The 20403-nt window shown below is 42.4% G+C and overlaps 1 protein-coding gene across 8 annotated transcripts in view; it reads right to left on the reverse strand.

Annotated features, from left to right (window-relative positions):
* Nucleotides 1–20403, reverse strand: part of cd276 (CD276 molecule) — a 350663-nt gene that overhangs the window by 15668 nt on the left and 314592 nt on the right. For 7 of the 8 annotated variants that reach the window (XM_072553075.1, XM_072553068.1, XM_072553071.1 and 4 more), the window contains one exon: nucleotides 16410–16453. The exons of the other annotated variant lie outside the window; for it this stretch is intronic. In XM_072553075.1, the coding sequence (XP_072409176.1) occupies nucleotides 16410–16453 (44 nt within the window). The remainder of the gene's footprint in view (nucleotides 1–16409; nucleotides 16454–20403) is intronic. 8 annotated transcript variants of the gene reach the window in all.

The following is a 20403-nucleotide window of genomic DNA, read 5'->3' on the forward strand; positions in this document are numbered from 1 at the left end:
AATGGTCATTGGATAAACATATGGATGATAATGGAATAATGTAGGATAGATAGGCTTCAGATTGGTTCCACAGGTTGGCGCAACATCGAGGGCCGAAGGGCCTGTACTGTGTTGTAATGTTTTATGTTCTAAGAGTCACTGGACCTGAAACGTTAACTTTGATTTCTCTTCAGAGGTGCTGCTAGACCTGCTAAGCTTTTCAAGCTACTGCTCTTGTTATTTTTGATTTACAGTGTCCACAGTTCTTTCGGTTTTTATTCAGCTTGGGATTATGTTTGGCATGGACTGGTTGGATCAAAGGGTTTCCCGTGTTGTGCGTCTGCATGACTCTATAACTCATTCATGGGATGCGAACATGACTGACTGGGCCAAGCATTTACCGTCCACTGAGAAAGTTGGGTGAGAGTCACATTTTTTGAATTGCTGTGGATTCACTCACAATCTTATCATGACAGGAGTTCCAGGATTTCCAAGCAGTGAATGAATGATTTAATTGTCAGGTCTATTTTACAGTGAGAAAAAACAGTAAAATACAGCAAAAAGCTTTTCCACTGTCACTGTGGTCCAGTGCCATTTTGAATAGTGTTAAGAAGAAAAAAGAAAGTGGCAAGATATCGCTTAAAAAGAGTGCATCAGTCCTGAGCTGGCTCATCAATGACTCATCATCAGAGTCGCATCTCTCGCCACTATGTCCACCCATCGCCCACCCACTCACAATCCTTAGGCCCCATCTTTCACCACTGGACCTACTTCACAAATGTCACCTCCACCAATGTTGCAGCCACTGATTGCCTCCCCAGGTCCTGTGCTCGCCCCAGAAAAGTAGATAGGGGCTCACTCACCACCACCACAAGGTCTGCATTGGGCTGGATTGGTCTGCATTGCTCAGGACTGATGCACTCTTTTTAAGCTATATCCTGCCACTTTCTTTTTTCTTCTTAACACTATTCAAAATGGCACTGGACCACAGTGACAGTGGAAAAGCTTTTTGCTGTATTTTACTGTTTTTCTCGCAATGAAGGGAGTTTCAGGACTTCCAAGCTCGTGGCAGTGAAGGGATGGCTATATATTTCCAAGTCAGGACGGTGAGTGGCTTGGAGGGGAATGTGCAGAGGGTGGTGCTCCCAAGTATCTATCCTTGTCCTTTTAGGTGGCAGATATCAGGGATTTTGAAAGCGCTGAGACAGAAGCCTGGTTGAGTTACTGCAGTGCATCAAAGAGATGGTGTCATACTGCTGCCATGGTGCGTCGGTGGTGGATGGGGTACCAATCTAACAGACTGCCTTTGTCCTGGACAGTGTCAAATTATGTCAAGGTTCTCAAGGGTGGCACTGCTGCCTCACAGCTCCAGAGACAACTGGTTCGATTCCAGCCTTGAGCAACTGTCTGTGTGGAGTGTGCATATTCTCTCCATGTCTGTGTGGGTTTCCCCCCAAAGTGGAAAAAGGTTTTGCTATATTTTACAGTTTTTTCTCATTGTAAAATATACTTGACAATTAGATCACACACTCCTATCATTCCTGACTTGTGCCTTGTGGACAGGAGATGAGGTGTTGCAGCATTCCTAGCCTCTGATCTGTTCTTATATAAAATAAGGAACACAATGCAGCCATACCATCATACAATCCCAACAGTGCAGACAGAGACAGAACCAACACACTGAAGAGTAACCCACCCTGATCCATTACCCTCAGACTAATGTACCTAACACTATGGGCAATTTAACATGGCCAATTCACCTGACCTGCACATCTTTGGACTGTGGGATGAAACTGGAGCACCCAGAGGAAACCCACGCAGACACGAGGATAATGTGCAAACTCCGCACAGACAGTCACCCAAGGTTGGAATCGAACCCGGGTCCCTGGCACTGTGAGGCAGCAGTGCTAACCACTGAGCCACCACACCATCCACTCAACCTCCTTGAGTCTGCTCTGCCATTTAATGGGATGATGACTGATCTGACTGTAAGCAGCAATCCACATTCTCGTCTACCCCCAATAATCTTTCATCTCCAACGCTATCCACCTCTGTCTTAAAAATATTCAAAGACTTTTTCCATTTCCTTTTGAGCAAGAAGGTTACAAAGATTCAAGATCCTTGTGAGAAAAAAATTCACATTATCTGCTTTAATTTTCTTTTAAAAACAGTGACCCCAAGTTCAAGTCTCTCCCATAACAGGAGACATCCTCCCCAAGTCAAGGTCCCTCTGGATCACATATATTTAAGTCAAGTTACCATTTACTCTTATTGCCAAAACATTTATGTGGCCAGCCCCTTTCGTGTCAGGTCAATGCTAACCTACCCACAGTGTTGATTGTGGCAAAAATCAGCAATGGCAATGCCATTCAGAAGTCATGGGGAGATGTTTTGTTTGAGATTGTTTGGCATTTGTGCGGCACTAATGTTACTTGCCACGTGTTCTGCCAAGCTTGGTGTCCAGATCTTGCCAGAGAAGGACAGAACTGCAGTGTCTGAAGAGTTCTGAATGGTGCTGTACATCCTGTAACCGTCAGCAAGCATTCTAACTTCCAACTTTTTGATGGAGGTCATTGATGAAATAGTTGATGGCTAGGTCTAGATGATATGCTTCTGGGACTGACACCAACCACAACCATCCTCCTTGGCACTAAGTGTGACTCAACCCAGAAGATATTTTTCTCCGATTCCTATTGACTCCAGTTTTGCTCGGGCTCTTTGATACCACATGTGGTCATATACGCCCTTGTTGTCGAGGGCACGTCTGGAGTTCAGCTTTCTCATCCATGTTTGGACCAAGTCTGTAACGAGGTGGGTGATGACTAACCCTGGCAGAAATCAAACTACATGTGAGTGAGATGGTTATTGCTGAGCAAGTGTCACTTGATAACACAGCTGACTACCCTTTCCTACAGCCTGATAATCATGAGTGGATTGATAGGCCAGATTAGATATGTCCTTCTCTTTAAGGAGAGGATATACCTCAGCGATTTTCCTATGAGTAGCTCGCAAGGCAATTTCAGACAGCATTTAAAAATCAATGATATTGCTGTAAAACTAGAATCATTCCCTGAAAGACATATTGTCCTTCCCTAAAGGCCCTTAGTAAACAGATGTTTTTTCAACACAATTGATAAAAGTTTCGCAGTCACAACTTTAATACCCCGTTTATTAATTGAATTTGACTTTCATCAACAAAGAATCCAAGTCCCCCGAACTAATTGGGTCTGGAATGATCATTTTAAGTGTTTACATCTTCTAAATATTCCATACAAAAGCAAAATAAGGCATTTTTCAACAGTTTGAGAGACATTACTCCATTCTAGGTCCAATTATTCAGTCGAATATCTGACCAGCTTGCGTAGAATGAACCCAAACTAAACTTTTATTTCTGCAGTTGGGGCGGGATCAAGTGTGAATGTTTTATGGGAGAAGCTTCTAATTCACTTTTCATTAATTTTAATTAATTAACTGAAGTTAATTTCAGTAACTTCATTCCATTTTCTCAAAAATCTAGCTATGTCACACAAAACTGTCCACAACGAAACCATCAGTGTAACTCATTGCGACGGTTGTGAAATTTCTAACAGTGTGTACATATTGCTATGCCTTTCCATTCCAGATCTTTACTGATCCCTCTCTTTCTTACAAGCGTCACTAGACAAAGCCTTCCTTAAATACTCTGGCTCTCTCTCTTCGCTATTTGGTAGAAGATGCAATCTCAGAATCAAACCCTCGAACAGTCTGGGTAACCATCACATCATGAATGAAATCAGATCATACAGTATACAGAATGTAATCTAAGTATTTGTTCAGTAGTCATTACAAATTCAACATGATTAATGGTGCAGCTCAAATTGATAGTCAAACACTTGCCTGTAAATCATGAAATATTAATGTTGAATGCCTCCTGGTTGACCTTTCGTTCAGTGAGATATGGAGCTTTCCAGACAAGAAAGGATACAAGGTTAAACCTTCAGTTTGTGTTGTATCTAACCTTGGCAAGGAGTGAACTGAGGTAGTCACAGTAAGGCTGGATGACAGAGAGGGTTGGTGCTGCCAAGTTTCCACAGATGAATAATTGACAATGTCAAGATGAAGCTTCATGGCACACCCACTAGGTTGAGCAGATGTCTGAAACTCATTGTCCAGATTTGTACGTGAGGAATGGAAGACAACCAATATCATAGGATCAATTCCCGGAGCAATATACTGCTGTATACCCAGAAACAAACATGAAGAATAAGGAACAAAATAGACAAAAGAAATTTGGATAATTTGTCTTTTACCTTATGAATGTTTATACCTTTTTAAGGAGGGAGAAAAGCAGCCTGACCATACTCTTTAGAAGGTGGAATAGTTTGGTAAAAGTCACCATAGTCTTACCAGACCTGTCTTATTTGAGAGAGAGAGAGAGAGAGAGAGAGAGATGACTGGTGGTGGTTTAACCGGAGAGTCGCTATGCCTTAGACTTGGGGAGAGGTTGAGGAAAGTCCTTCATAGTAACCTCAACCAGGCAGCAACTGAACCCATTCTGTTGGTGTCACTCATTGCGAACCAGCTGTCCAGCCAACTAAGCTAACCAACCATGTCAGAAAATCTCAAAACAAGTGTTCGATGCTCTCTGGCACAGAATACACGTGAGTTAGCCATCCACACAAACTATAAGGACAATGCAGTCCCTAACTGGGACAGAGACAGATATAGCATTCCTTAAATATTCTGGCTCTCTCTCTTCGCTAATTTATAGAAGACGCAATCTCAGAAACAAACCCTCTAACAATCTGGGTAACCATCACATCAATTGCTGCCCCTTATTTGGCGCCTGCACCCCATTCCCCCAAAACCCAAGCACAATTAACCCCTAGATTGCTAGGCCCCATTATCTGATGTACCTCCTGTTCCAGGCCCAATTCCCATGATGGTGTATCATCAGTCTTTCTTCCCAAGGACAATCCCACATTGGAACAAGGTGCAAAAGGGAAATACTCACAGTCCCATCTTGAGAAAATGTCAAGACCAATTTTTAGATTGCTTCCATTTTAAAAATATATCATCATCAGGACATTCATCCAAGCAAGTTTAACCAATGCTACCCAGAGGCATGTTGTAGGAATGTTATTATGCGATGCCAAAACAGTAATAAGTCAAAATAAAGTATGCATATGATTATGTGGGAATAGTTTTTAGATATTCACATTTATATAGCATCATTCATGACCTCAAGACAATCAAAGTACGTTATAGTCTATGCTGTATCTCTTGGATAAGTACAGGAAAAAGAAATGTTTGGAGGGATATGGGCAGGAGCAGGGAGGTGGGACTAGTTTAGTTTGGGATTATATTCAGCATGGACTGGTTGGACCGAAGGGTCTGTTTCTGTGCTGTATGATTCTATGATAACTCTACTTAATGATGCATTTGGGAACTCAGCAGCAGTTATACAAACAGCAAGTTTCACCAAACAGTAATGTGATAATTTGTGTCCATGATGATGGTTAAGATATAATTTCAGTTAAGGCAATGTTGTTCTTTGAAGTACTCCACTGTTAAGCCGTCAGACGGAGAATATAGGAGCAGAAGTAGGCCATTCAGCCCATCGAGTCTGCTCTGCTTTGATAATTCTCAACTCCACTTTCCTGCCTGTCCCCCAGAACTCTCGATTCCTTTACTGATTAAAAATCTCTCTCTCTCGGTCTTGAATGTCCTTAGCAATCCAGCCTCCATAACTCTCTGTAGTTCGAAATTCCATCGATTTACTACCCTCTGACAGGAGAAATTCTTTATCATCTCTCTCTTAAATGAGCAACCCCTGCCTCTGATATTATTAGGTCCTAGATTTTCCTTCAAGGGAAATCTATCCAATCATTCCCCAATAATTTTGTATGTCTCAATAAGGTCACTTTTCTTTCCTCTGAACTCCAATGAGTACAGCCAACCTAGTCAACATCTCCTCATATGACAGTTCCCCTACACCATGACCAACTTTGTGAACCTTCTCTGGACTGCCTCCAAGGTCAGTATGTCTTTCCTTAGATAACGGGACCAAATCTGTTTGCGGTGTTCTAGGCATGGTCTAATGAGTGTCTTACGTAGTTTTAGCAATACTTCTCTATTTCATACTCCAATCCCTTTTATATAAAAGCCTACAATACCCTTGCTTTACCCTTGATTGTTAGCTTTTTGTGATTTATGCATGAGGATGTCCAAAGCACTCTGTGCATTCTTTCTCCAGTTAAATAGTATTCAGTTCTTCTATTCTTCCTGACAAAGTGCAGAACCTCACAACAGCATTGCATGCTATTTTATAAAAGGCAGATAATGGTTTAATGCCTCACCTACATGAAAGTCAGTACCCCTGACACTGCAGTATTTCATCAGCACTGCATCTGTCAGCTGCTTTGAATGTTCGACTCTTTACTTCAAACAGCACAATCTCCTGACTCCCCTCAAGTGCGACCCATTGAACTATAGAATCGTAGAAGAGAACCACAGAATGCCTACAGTGCGGAAGCAGGCCATTTGGCCCATTGAGTCCACACCGACCCTCTGAAGAGCATCCCAACCAGACCCAACCTATCCCTGCAACCCTGTGTTTCCCACCTGTACATCTCTGGACAATCTATCCTGGCCAATCCACCTAAACTGCACATCTTTGAACTGTGGGAGGAAACCGGAGCCCATAGGGACCCCGTGGGGAGAATGTGCAAACTCCACACAGTCAGTTATCCAAGGCTGGAACCAAACCCGGGTCTCTAGCTAAATGTACAATAGGCATATTAAAAATCTTGAATCTGCACTCACTCCAAGTCAACATTTTTTTTTCAAATTGTAAGTTCCAATGCGCACATTTATAAAGCTGCAGCTCCAGCACTGGGGATAATGTGTAATTACAGTGTGACAAATTTAGGTCCACTTCCTTCATTACACACATCAAGAGATGAATTTATCTCTGAAATCCAAAAAATAGCTTTAAAACGATCGAATTAATTCACAATCTTTAACCTCACTCTAGCTTGCCAAGAGCCCCAGTGTGGAAAGTTGTGCGAAATTGACGAGTTTAAAAATGAAATTGGGTTAGATAACATTCAACAATTACCACCCAACTCGTGAATTGTATTAAAAACTATTTCTCTGCTTAATCTGCACCCCGCAGCTCTGCAGAAATTGGTTCTTAATAAATTGTTATTTAAAATCAGAGCTTTATTCACTTCCCGGTATAAAGGATGCGTGCCAAGGGAAATGCTGTAAAATTGAGATATTCACCTTCTCTCAGTGTGCAGTTATAATTTGGACTGCCACTTTGTGCAGCCTGAACAAAACTGTGCCAACAGCTACTTAACAAAGGCATCGTGAATACATTTTTCTTTTTGTTAAAACAATCACCTTTGCAGGTTGAAGTGCCCTCTATTGTAACTGGATTTGCTTTGTGGACTTTTTCGCTGAGTAGCCAAAATGAAGTGTCAAGCCCATTCATCATTGTTCCAATGGTTTCAACATTTACTCATCTATCACCACATTTAAAGGAATGGAAAAACTTCTCTTTTAGAAAGATGGCATAGACGTCTACAGCACTAGAAAGGCTCTTCAGCCCATTGAGTCTGCACTGGTCAGCAGAGAAGAAGTGAATCGTTGGAAAAGCACAGCCAGTCAGGCAGCATCCAAGGAGCAGAAGAATCGACATTTTGAGCATTAGCTTGTCATCAGCTCGCTTTCTACTGGTCAGAGAACAACCAGCTAACTATGCAAATCCCATTTTTCAGCACGTGACCCATGTCTATCTTGACTTTGCAAGTGCCTTGTATGTCTTGACTTTGCAAGTGCCCATCTAAATGTTTATTGGTGTGCAGGTGCCGGTGTTGGACTGGGGTAGACAAAGTCAGAAGTCACACAACACCGGGTTATAGTCCAACAGGTTTATTTGAAATCACAAGTTTCGGAGCGCTTCAACTTCATCAGGTGAAGATAGGAGCAGCACTAGGAAAGCTTGCGACTTCAAATAAACCTGTTGGATTATAACCTGGTGTCATGACACATCTCAACAATTCTTAAGGAGGATGTAAAGTTTGAGAGAACTCCTTTTGTTTGAAATACATGTTTCTTTACAGGAAGGAAAAAACAATTACACCCTTCAACAAGTTCCCCTTTCAGCACACACCATCCTGACTTGGAATTACATCACTATGACTTCGATGTTACGGTTTCAAAATCTTGAAACTCTCTCTCTAATAGCATGTGGTCATCCCTACTCCTGAAGGACCGCTGTTATTCAAGTCAGCAGCTCAAGGGATGGGTATTAAATGCTGGTCCAGCCAATAATGGCCACATCTCATCAATGAATAAAAGTGTTAAAAGGCTTTGATGTTTACAATGCTGGCCAAGTCCCTATGACGTTTACTCCACAGAACATAAAAGGTTAAGAGATGATTTGATCAAAATTCTCCAGCTATTAAGTTTCTCACCAACTAGCCTATTTGTATTTGGGGAATGCAGGCCCAGAGAACTTTCCAGATGTTTCCAGAAGGGTTGCTGCCACAACCACACACTTCCAGTCAACTTTTCCCAGCATCCTTGCCAGATTTTGAGAGTCACACCATTGTAGACCCTGGGGTCAGGTCGAAGAATATATGGAATAGATTTCTGTAATGAGATTAGGAAACCCTCATATGCAACAGGGATCGTAGAAACTTGGAACTCTCCTTCTGGCAATGACAGTCAATGCTCGATCAATGATTAATTTTAATTTTGATGTTTGATAAAAGGTTGTTCATGAAAGGTATAAAGATTGTGACAGCCTTTATTTCTTGTAAGGCAATGGTTTGCATAGTGGTGCAAACTCTGTATCCAGCAGCTGTGGTACAGCTCAGGAGCTGACAATACCACCATGGTAGGACAGACACCAAACAATGATAAGTTAGAATACAGAAAGGAGATAGAAGCCTTGGTGTCGTGGTTCAATGATAACAACCTCCCTCTCAACCAAACAAAAGAGCTGATCATTGACTTCAGGAAGAAAGGAGGAGAATACGCCCTGTCTACATCAACAGAGCTGAGGTTGAGAGGTTTGAGAGCGTCATGTTCCTAGAAGTGTTGATAACTGACAACCTGTCTTGGATGCCCCACGTTGATGTGATGGTCAAGAAAGCACAACAACGCTGCTTCTTCCTCAGGCAACATGTCTGTAAGGACCCTCAGAGTAAGAGAGCGGGCTGAGTTTGTCTGTGATTCGCTGGCCTCAGTTTTCTCTGGGTTGTGTTAGCCAGCTAAACGATTCCTTCCTTCCTGAATCTTCCAAAGCCCTCTGCTCCAAACTCTAGCAGTCGTCATAGCCATCAATAGCCTTGCATTGGTCATTCAGCCATCTTTACCTCTTAGCTGAAAATGTCCTTAGAGCAAAGGTATAGATGCCCTGGACGTTATGCTGGCTCACTATACAGAAGGTCTTTGGGTATTCAGCCAACATTCATTCAATATGTATGGCCAAGCCAACATGAATGCCATTGGCTTAGCAAAGAGTGTGTGCTAATGGAGTTAGCACATTCCAGGACAGCTTAATTAGCGATTTTGTTCAGGTATTAACCAAAGTTTGCCACTTGCTTTCAGAATACATTTGTTGATAATAAACATATTATTTTATTGCATTAAATAAGGCTTTGAAGAAATCTATTGTTGGCACAGAGAAGCAATTGGCCATTTGTCATTAACTTGACACATCTCTACTAATGGTGTGACTGGTAGTGTAGTGAGGTTTGATTTACAGTGTTTTTCTCTCATCATAGCCAAGTCATTGTTATCCAGGCTTCACCAGTGTGCAGTCAGGTGCAGCCCAGTGTGCGCCAGTGGGCCCCCAAAGTCCTTATGTCAGGGGTCACAAGCCTGGGCCAATTGTAGCACTGGGACATGTGATTTCTGCACCTCTTCCCATCTCCTACTGGGACTGTCTTAGAATCCCAACACTGTGGAAGCTGGTCATTTGGCCCATCGAGTGTACATCAATCCTCCAAAGTACATCCCACCCACCTTTGTATTTCCCATAGCTAATCCTCCCAACCTGCACATCCCTAGAAACTGTAGGCAACTTATCCTGGCCAATCCACCTAACCTGCACATCGTTGGACTGTAGGAGGAAAAGAAACCCATGCAGACATGAGAAGAATGTGCAAATTCCACATTGACAGTTAACTGAAGGTGGAATCAAATTAGGGTCCCTGGCGCTGTGAGGCAATAGTGCTAACTACTGAGCCATCGTGCTGCCTCTTGAGGAGCTCCTCAAGGATCTGGTGATCTTGTACATTGCTCCAATGAGCTTTTGGCATACAGCATTTAAAAACATTGGAGACAGATCGAAGATGTTTGAAAATTGGCGCATTCATAAAGATTTTTGAATTTGTAAGGTCTGGTACAACGAAAATCTAGGAAAGCTTTGGGGAGCAGAGATTGTACAAGGTTCAAACGTTATACCCAACCACAGTTACTACTGAATAATGACTAGTATTTTGAGGAAGAGGAGGGTGTATGCTATCGATAGAACAGCACCTACTGAATTACCAACAGTTTCAGTTCCAAAGAAGAGACATTGTGGTCAAAGCCTTATCCTCAAACTTCTCTGGAACAATACTGAACATTCTCTGTAAACAGAAAGTTTAAGCTACCTGTTATGGACCAGATCAGACCCCCTCAAAATAGTTTAAGAAGGTAGCCTAGACCCTATTTTTTTCTTAGTAGGAAGGTAAATATGAAGTGGCATGTTTCAGAGAGATGCAACTGGTCAAACTACTCGACATAAAAAAAATTATTTAAACACGACAGTTACAATTCAAACAAAGAGGAATTTAGAATAACAGCTATTGGAAAACTTAACACAACAACAGATAGAGTACCTAGAACTAATTAATAACTCCAATATAGTAACATCTCATGAACACACCCTCTGGCAAATTCAGCCACAGATTCTCACATGCAGTTCTCCAAACCCAGAGGAAAAGAAATATCGAGATAAAATTCAAAGAAAGTAGCAGCAAGGAGACAGTCACTGAAGCTTCCGGCTCTTTTGAGACCCCCAAAAGGCTTCTGCTCAAGACTAAACCTAAAAACAATAAAATAAACTAGAAAGCTTGGCCTGCGAGAGCCGGCTACTCCAACTTTCAAAAAAACCCAAGGCCTCAGAAATTGTTTACTTTCTTCGAGACAGCTTGTTCCCTCCGCCCCATGACCTCTCTTCAAAGAAGGAAACTGGGAAAAAATAATCTGAAAGTGACAGTATCATCACACTACCCAGGTTGATTAGAATCCCGACAGTATGGAAACAGGCCCTTCAGCCCAACAAGTCCACACCAAACCTCCTAAGAGCAACCCACCCTACACTTACACAGTTTGCACGTTCTCCCCATGTCTGCGTGGGTTTCCTCCGGGTGCTCCGGTTTCCTCCCACAGTCCAAAGATGTGCAGGTCAGGTGAATTGGCCATGCTAAATTGCCCGTAGTGTTAGGTAAGGGGTAAATGTAGGGGTATGGGTGGGTATGCTTCGGCGGGGCGGTGTGGACTTGTTGGGCCGAAGGGCCTGTTTCCACACTGTAAGTAATCTAATCTAATCTAATCTAATCTACACCTGACACTATGGACAATTTACCATGGCCAATTCACCTAATCTGCAATCTTTGGACTGTGGAAGGTAACAGAGCACCGAAAGGAAACCCACACAGACACGGGGAGAATGTGTAAATGCCACACAGACAAACACCCAAGGCAGGAATTGAACACAGGTCCCTGGTGCTGGGAGGCAGCAGTGCTGGCCACTGAGCCACTATGTTATTATTACTGTTGCACCACCAATATTATCCTTTCACAATGTTCATGGCAACACTGTGGGTCAGGTCGTTTGCTGTAATGCTGATGCAAAGCCATGCTTCAAAGCAATGATATTTTGAAAGATGATGTTTGACTCCACTTTCACCCATTTTCCAACACGAGGGCAGGCTTGAAATTTTGGCTCCAGGTCCACGCTTGTTCTTGTGACTGTCATTTCTTTGTTCCTTGCTGTGCTCAATAATGAGAGGACTTTGGTTTGAATCCAGTAGAGACAGATGGTATCTCAGCCAAGCTCCCTTTACAAACAGCTGCTCGGAGTTCTAAATGAAATGAGTTTGCATGGTCTCATTCCCTTGCCCAACAGATGCAAGGCAAATCTAACATAATATCTGGCGATCACTCAACAATAATATGTCAAGTCAGCTGAACAGACTTCTTTGGTACAGGTACTTCAAGGCAGTAGAGACGTGTCTGTAAGGCTGTACTAGGCTCCGGTCAGACCGCATTTGGAATAATGTGAGCAATTTTGGGTCCTGCCTTTAAGGAAGTGCGTGCTAGCCTTGGAGGTTGTCCGCAGGATGTTCCGAAGAATGATCCCAGGATGAAGGGCCTGACATGTAAGGAGCAGTTGAGGACTCTGGGTCTAGAGTTTTGAAGGATGAGGGGGCACCTGATTGAAACTTACAGAGTAGTAAGAGATCTGGATCGAATAGAATTGGAGAAGATGTTTCCACTAGTTGATAAGAGTAAGACTCAAGGGCACTGCCTCAGTGTAAACTTCAGCCTTCAGAACTGAGATGAGGAATTTCTTCAGCAATGAGAGCAGATATTCTGCAAAACTCATTGCTGCAGACTGCTGTGACGGCCAAGGCAATAAGTGCATTTAAGAGAAAGATAGATAGGTTCTTGATTAGTAAAGGGATTAAAGCTTCCAGGGAGAAGGCAGGAGAATGCGGTTGAGAAACATATCAGCCATGATCAAATGGTAGAGCTGATTCAATGGGCTAAATGCCCGAAATCTGCTCCTATATCTTATGGTCTTTTAAACCTCTCAGTTAACAACATACACAAGAATCACTTTAGCAAGCATTCTTGTATGGCAGATTGCAAAAGTTACTGTTTGTGAAATATTTACTGAATTATCCTCTCTTGAACTTTGACTGGGAAACAAACTCTAGCAGGGATACAATGTTAAGATCCCAACTAATAAATTCAATCCCCTAGTGAATCCTGGCTTCAAAAGCATAGGTTTTATTTGTATTTCTCTTTCCTGTGGAAGTTACTCACTAAACATGGGTGGCATGGTGGCTCAGTGGTTAGCACTGCTGCCTCACAGCGCCAGGGATCAGGGTTTGATCCCAGCCTCGGGCGACTGTCTGTGTGAAGTTTGCACATTCTCCCCGTGTCTGCTTGGGTTTCCTCCGGGTGCTCCGGTTTCCTCCCACAATCCAAAAATGTGCAGGTCAGGTGAATTGGCCACACTAAATTATCCGTAGTGTTAGGTGAATGGGGTAAATGTAGGGGAATGGGTCTGGGTGGGTTGCGCTTCGGTGGGTTGGTGTGGACTTGTTGCGCCGAAGGGAGTTTCCAAATCTAATCTATCCCAGCAAAACCTTTATGGATGCACAAACCTCAGTGAGGAGTCAACCCATCTCCATATTAAAGCTTCTTGCTCTTTGTAAAATAAAAATAATTCATGGGATGAGGCCACCACTGGCTAGGCCAGTATTTATTGCCCATCCCTAATTGCCCAGAGGGCAGTCAAGAGTTAACCACATTGTTGTAGGTCTGGAGTCACATGTCAGCCAGACTAGGTAAGGATGGCAGTTTCCTTCCCTAAAGGACATTAGTGAACCAGATAAATTTTTCCTGACAATCGGATTCCAATCTGCGATGGTGGGATTCAAACACCAGTCCCCAGGATGCTACTTAGGTCACTGGATTAATAGTGTAAGGATGATACCACTAGGCCACTACTCAGCTGGCATGGCTGCAATCTGTTTCCAATCAGACAACCCTTGCAAATTCATGAGAGACTCTTACAACAAACCATTAACTTAGCCCACTCGTTCCTTAACTTGGGTTACACAAACATTGTGGAGGGAGGGAGTGAAGGTGATAGGTCTGCGACCTTTCATCTGAACTGGGAATGAAATGAAAATGCTTCCCATCCAATGAAAGGGAGGCAATTTACAGTCTTATGTGTGTAATTGCTTCAAACTTTATTTTTTAAAAAAAGTTTATTCTTCACAAAACTGAAAAACTAAACATCTTTCCTCCATGTTAGAAACCACGTTCTCAAATAATAATAGCCACAATAATAATGGTATGTTATGAATCTTCAAAACAGTAGATAATGCATACAACTATCAAGGTCAAAGTCATTCCATCATGTAAGAGACATGGAAAGGAATTTCTAAAGCCCGTCTGGCACACATGCCTATAATCCCCAGCCCAATTTGACCTGGGCTTTCCTAATCTTGTGGATCATCTCACCCAGGAGCTAAAGTGCAGGGCACATATTAAGTTGTAGATGCAGAAGCAGACCATTCAGCCCATCAGGTTAGATGGTAGTCAAGGTACCAACAATTGTTTAGAAGTTCAGCCTTTTCATTTAAAAGGAGGATAATACTGCAGGCTCCATTGATCTTTCTTCCCAAGTTGAAGTGCGAGAGAGAAAATTATGGCCCAGTATATGGCTAGTTTAACGTTAGCACAGCCTTTGAATTAGTTAAGCCTCACAGAAGCACAGAGAGAATGCAACACGATTATTGCAACTCAGCCCACTTTGGTGAATAGTTGTTTTGGTGATGATTAATGTCTGGACTTTAACTGGAACATAAAGGAATGTGCAAAGACTTAGAAATGAAGAACTTAAAGATACTAAAATGCAACATTAGCTTCACTTCGAGTCACTATTGCTTGGATGGAGTACTAGCTTAATTATATCTTTGTTACTGTGCCCTGCACACCATTTATACTCCCAAGAAAGCCTTTACACCTGGTGCCCAATTTGACAGGATGGTTATGCATGTTGGAAATATACAGTTGAATTAAAATTGCAAATATTAGAATGTCAATGTTCAAGGAATGCATATGGCAGAGTTAACCAGAACTCTTTCCTTTGTGTGATAATATTGACAGTAGGCCAGATGATGGCTTGGATGTTTACATTTGACCTGGTCCTGATGGTGTGAGATGGGAAGCCTCCAAATATGCTAATCTGTACCAGCACTCAGTTGTACTCATGGCCTGGCATCCTTGGAAAATGGCTCCCTTATCCCAAACATCTAGGATGACAGACTGCTCATAAGGAAGCTCACTGCTGGCAGACATAGTTCTGGAAACAAAAGAGCAAAAGCTTGAGAAAACATATCTATGAAAAATAAACACTGGAGAAGAAATGGATGAGGAAAGTACTACCTTGAACAAAAGATGGTGGTGCAGTGGTTATGTCACTGGGCTAGTTAACTTGGAAACAAGGAGTAGGTCATTTGGCTCTTCAAGCCTGGTCTGCCATTCATGGACTATTCTCTATCTCAATGCCACATACTCTCAATTTGTCCCGTATAATCAAAGGTCCCTCCCATCCCAGTTATACCCTCTTCAGTCAGGCAGAAGATATAAAAGTTTAAACAGATTTAGGAATAGCTTCTTCCCAACTGTTATCAGACTTGAACAAACCTTTCATATATTAAAGTTGATTTTTCTCTGCACCTTCTCTGTAGCTGTAACAGTGCATTCGATATTCTGTTCTATTACCCTGATGTACTTATATATGATATAATTTGTCTGGATAGCCCGCAAACAATACTTTCCACTGTATTTCAGTACATGTGATAATAACAAGGGATTCAAGCTATTGCACTGTGGCCATGGGTTCAAATCCTACCAGAGCAGATAATGGAATGAGTTCAGGCAATAAATCTGGATATGCCTCATAGTGCCAGGGACCTGGGTTCAATTCCTGCCTTGGGTGACTTGTGTAGAGTCTGCAGATTCTCCCAGTGTCTGTGTGGGTTTCCTCCCACAATCCAAAGATGTGCAGGCCAGGTGAATTGGTCGTGCTAAATTGCCCATAATGATAGGGGCATTAGTCAGAGGGAAATGGGTCTTGATGGGTTAGTCTTCGGAGGGTTGGCGTGAACTTGTTGGGCCAAAGGGCCTGTTTCCATACTGTAGGGAATCTAAATTCAATCTTAAGAGCGGCACGATGACTCAGTGGTTAGCACTGCTGCCTCACTGCATCAGGGTCCCAGGTTCGATTCCAGCCTGGGGCGAGTGTTGTGTGGAGTTTGCACAGTCTCCTTGTGTTTGCGTGGGTTTCCTCCAGGTGCTCCAGTTTCCTCCCCACAGTCCTAAGATGTGCAGGTTAGATAAATTGGCTATGCTAAATTGTCCATAGTGAGAGGTGCATTAGTCAAAGGGAAATGTGTCTGGGTGGGTTATTCTTCAGAGAGTCAGTGTGGACTGGTTGGGCCGAAGGACCTGTTTCCACACTGTAGGGAATCAAATCTATATAAAGCAAGACATTCGTGATTATGACTATGGCAACTGTAACCTAATGTTGTGAAAAGTATCTACAATATTGCCCTCTGGGGAAGAAAATCTGCCATCCTTACCTGGTCCCACCTGCATGTGACTCCAGACCCATTGGAATTGACCTCTTGAAATGGCCAAGCAAGCCATTTAGTTCAAGGGCATACAGGGATGTCAAAAGAACGAAATTAACATTGAGTTAGATGTTACAATAATTCTGTTTTAAAAAAGCTTGAGATCCAAAGATAAACAAGTAAATTGATAGATCTGTATTTGATGCTCTCCATGTTCTGTACAACATTGTTTCATTAAAATGTTAAAAATTGGTAACTATCAATTTTAAACACATACAACATATAGATATATACAGTTTCCTCATTGCATATCACATTTCCTCACGAGTTTCAACAGTGCACCGACTTGAGCCTTCAATGTAAGTGACCTCCCATGTATTAAAGCAAGATTCCAAACAGAGCCCCAGCCAAGATCCTTTTCCATATAAAACTTGTGCACAAGATAGATGTACAGGTGGATCAGTTAGTTCAGTGGTCTGGACAGCTGGTTTGAGATACTAACAGAACAGGTTCAATTCCCACACTGGATGAGGTCAACACAAAGGTCCCACATTCTCAACCTTGTCCCTCATCTGAGATGGGGTGATCCTCAGGTTAAACTACCACGACTTACCTCTCTCTAACAAGAGATGGTGGACTTTACCTTTTTGCTTCCTGCACCTGCTTATTTCTGAACAGAAACAACAGCGCAACAGATCCAATTTGTGACAGAGAGTCAAAAGAATTCTAATGGAATTGTGAAAGACCCGTTTCTCATGAGTGCAGCAGGCAGGGGTGAGAAATGATAGCCAATCACACAAGCTGAGGAATAGCTTGAAGCTTTCATTGCTGGTGATTTATTCTGGTGGATCTCTGGACACAACGTTCCTGATAGAATCTCAATTGCTTTTGTAAGTTGACTCCATAACGGGGAGAACTGATACTGAGCATTAAGTGGAGAGAATACAAAATTAGAACTTTGGATCGATAAATCTGGAATCCTGACAAGAGGGGAATTCAGTAGAACTTCATTATTACCAATCTGTTATCGCTAGGCTATCATTGCAAATGTTACCATGAGCTCAGATCCTCATTAATCAGTAGGAAAGCTCAATAAGATGGAAGTGCTGACGAAAATCTACACAGGTTGTTCAAATGCCTTGAGTTCATAACAAACACTGACTCAAAAACAAAATAATTATTCAAGACAGCACGGTAGTATTACTGCCCTTGAGATGATCAAAGTTGGCACAACTGAAGTGAGAGATACTAATGAGTCCCTAAGGGCCAGTAATGACCCAATTACTCCTCCTTCAGCCAAGCAAAAATAATATTTGTGCTACTTTTATGAATCTCAGTTGCACAGGTGTATATTCCCTGTTGTGTACATATTTTAGGTTGGGCAGAATTATCTAATTATCTACTCGGCTAAAGGAATATTTGTGTGGGGATTGTGTAGAAGGGATCGGACAGTCAAATTAATATTGTACCATGGTGTCGAGAAAAATTTACAGACTGGGGATGGTGTGACACGTGTCTCCAGTCCTTGCTCTGGATCAAATTGTGTACGGTCCCAGTGACTTCACCAGCATTGCAGCAGTTCAATGGTACAGCCAAATTAGGAAACCTGCACAATTAGGGACCGGGAGCAACTGCTGGCCTTGTCAAAGATGTCCATACATCAGGAACTAACTTCTTTTAAAAGGTTGTGAAGGTTTACCTTCATTTTTGGCTTTAATTGCCAATTGATAACTCTGTGCTACTTGCAAAATATCCCTACTTTGAAAATTGCTATGGCGCCTTATCTTGATCCGAATGCCAAGGATCATTTGACAAGGGTGTTCTAAAATGTCAAGCTTCATTCTTATCAGAGCCCCTCTGACAGCATAGATCCCCAGCTTAGTTCAAATCATGTATCATTTTTGCACAGGATCAATTGACTCAAAAAGGGACAAATATTATTGCTCTTCTTTGTAAAAAACCTCAAGTGTAATATTGAAGATATTTATCTGAAATATCCCCCGATGCCCAGGGTCATTACTCCATTGAACCATCAGCAGATTATTGTTCATTGATCAAGGTAGGTCCATTCACATGCCACAACATTCTGTGCCTGACAACAGCTTCCACATGTAGGGATACAAGAACCAGCCCATCTCACTGTCACTTCTGTTGATGTCTCCAATTTCTCATGCTGCTTATCCGATCTCCAGATGAGTAGAAATCTCCCCCAACTAAATACTGAGGAACCCAAAAGCTGTTGGCTTCAATCCCTGGCACCAACCCTGTGCCTTAGCCACCAATTTGTTTCTGCTTGACCACCACCTGAAGCTGAGGTAGACCCCTTTGGGACATGGTTAATTTGAGAAGAGCTTGCAACCACAAATTGGCCCCACCCTTTAATCTGACCTTGGTATTCAGTTGTTATCTATGCTACTTATTCAATTCAATTCAAGTTCTGGATTTGATTATGAGCATCTTGTAACCAATCTATGCTTGATTATCACCGTGCTTGACTGGTTAACCTGGATATGGACTCAGAGCAAAGTAAAGAGGCAACACAGAGATCACTAGAAGGTGATGGGTCAGCATGATTGCAGAGACATTTTAAAACTCTGATAAATAAACTAGTGTCAGTTTTGCATTGTTCGGATATCTAAAATGCACAACACCACTACCTGCAGCTCCGTGATATCACTGTGTCCAAACAGTTGTGACTGTTGCTGTTCCTCTAGGCCAGGCTATTCCAATGTTCTGCCAGCTGGCTTTCCATTTTCCATCAAGTTGAATTCACCCGAAACTCAGCTGCCCATGTCTGAATGTGCAACAAATCAGTCACCCATCAGTCCTGTACTCACTGACCTGCATTGGCTTCCAATTGGTAATAGCTTCATCTCCATTTCTGAATCCTTCATGGCCTCATCATTCTCTGTCTCATGCCACCTCCTCCAGCCCTCCAACTCTCTGAGACGCCTTTATGCTCCAATGATTCTGGCTTCTTACACATTGACAAGTTTCATTCCTCAAATGATCAAGTCTTTAAACACGTAGACTTTCAGTCCTGGAGTTCTCTTCATGAATCTCTCCTCTTTAAGGCATTCATTTACATATACCTCCTTGACCACTGTAGACACGATGGTGAAGAAGGCATTTGGCACACTTACTTTCATTGGTCAGAACAGTGAGTATAGGAGTTGGGAGGTCATGTTGCAGCTGTACATTAGTGAGATCACATTTAGAATGCTGTGTACAATTCCAGTCACCCTGCTATAGGAAAAATGTTGTTAAACCTGAGAGGATGCAGAGAAGGTTTACAAGGATGTTGTGGGACTGGAAGGTTTGAGCTATAGGGAGAGGCCGAATAGGCTGGGACTTTTCTCCCTGGAGCGTCAGAGGCTGAGGGGTGACCTTGTAGAGGCTTATAAAATCATGAGGGGAATGGATAGGGGGAGTCAAAAACTGGAGGGCATTGGTTCAATGTGAGAGGGGAAAGATTTAAGAAAGGACCTGAGGAGTAATGTTTTCATGCAGAGGGTAGTGCATGTGTGAAATAGCTGCCAGAGTAGGTAGTGGAGGCTGGTACAATTATAACATTTAACAGGCTTGGGTTTAGAGGGATATGGGCCAAATGCTGGCAAATGGGACTGGGTCAGATTGGATTGTCTGGTCAGCGGGGATGAGTTGGACCGAAGAGTCCGTGCTGTATGACTCTATGATCAAGCTTTTGTTTTCAAAGCTCTCTGACGTGATTCAAATTTTGCATACTGACATTCCTGTAAAGGAGCTTGGAATGTTTTACTGCAGTAAAGATCGATATAGATGCTGATTGTTGCTTTGTAAATACAACTTACAATTTGCAAGCAAATCTTGGCATTCATTTCCAGAGAATACAATTGCACACTGTTGATCATTTCTGAACACAAGGACTCAGAAACAGGAACAGGAGTAGGTCATTGAGCCCGCCCTGCCATTCAGTGGGATCATGGATGCTTCTTGAGTTTCAATCCTTTCTCTCCCCCATTCC

The sequence above is a fragment of the Chiloscyllium punctatum genome, chromosome 33, assembly GCF_047496795.1.
Source record: "Chiloscyllium punctatum isolate Juve2018m chromosome 33, sChiPun1.3, whole genome shotgun sequence".
Classification (NCBI taxonomy): domain Eukaryota; kingdom Metazoa; phylum Chordata; class Chondrichthyes; order Orectolobiformes; family Hemiscylliidae; genus Chiloscyllium; species Chiloscyllium punctatum.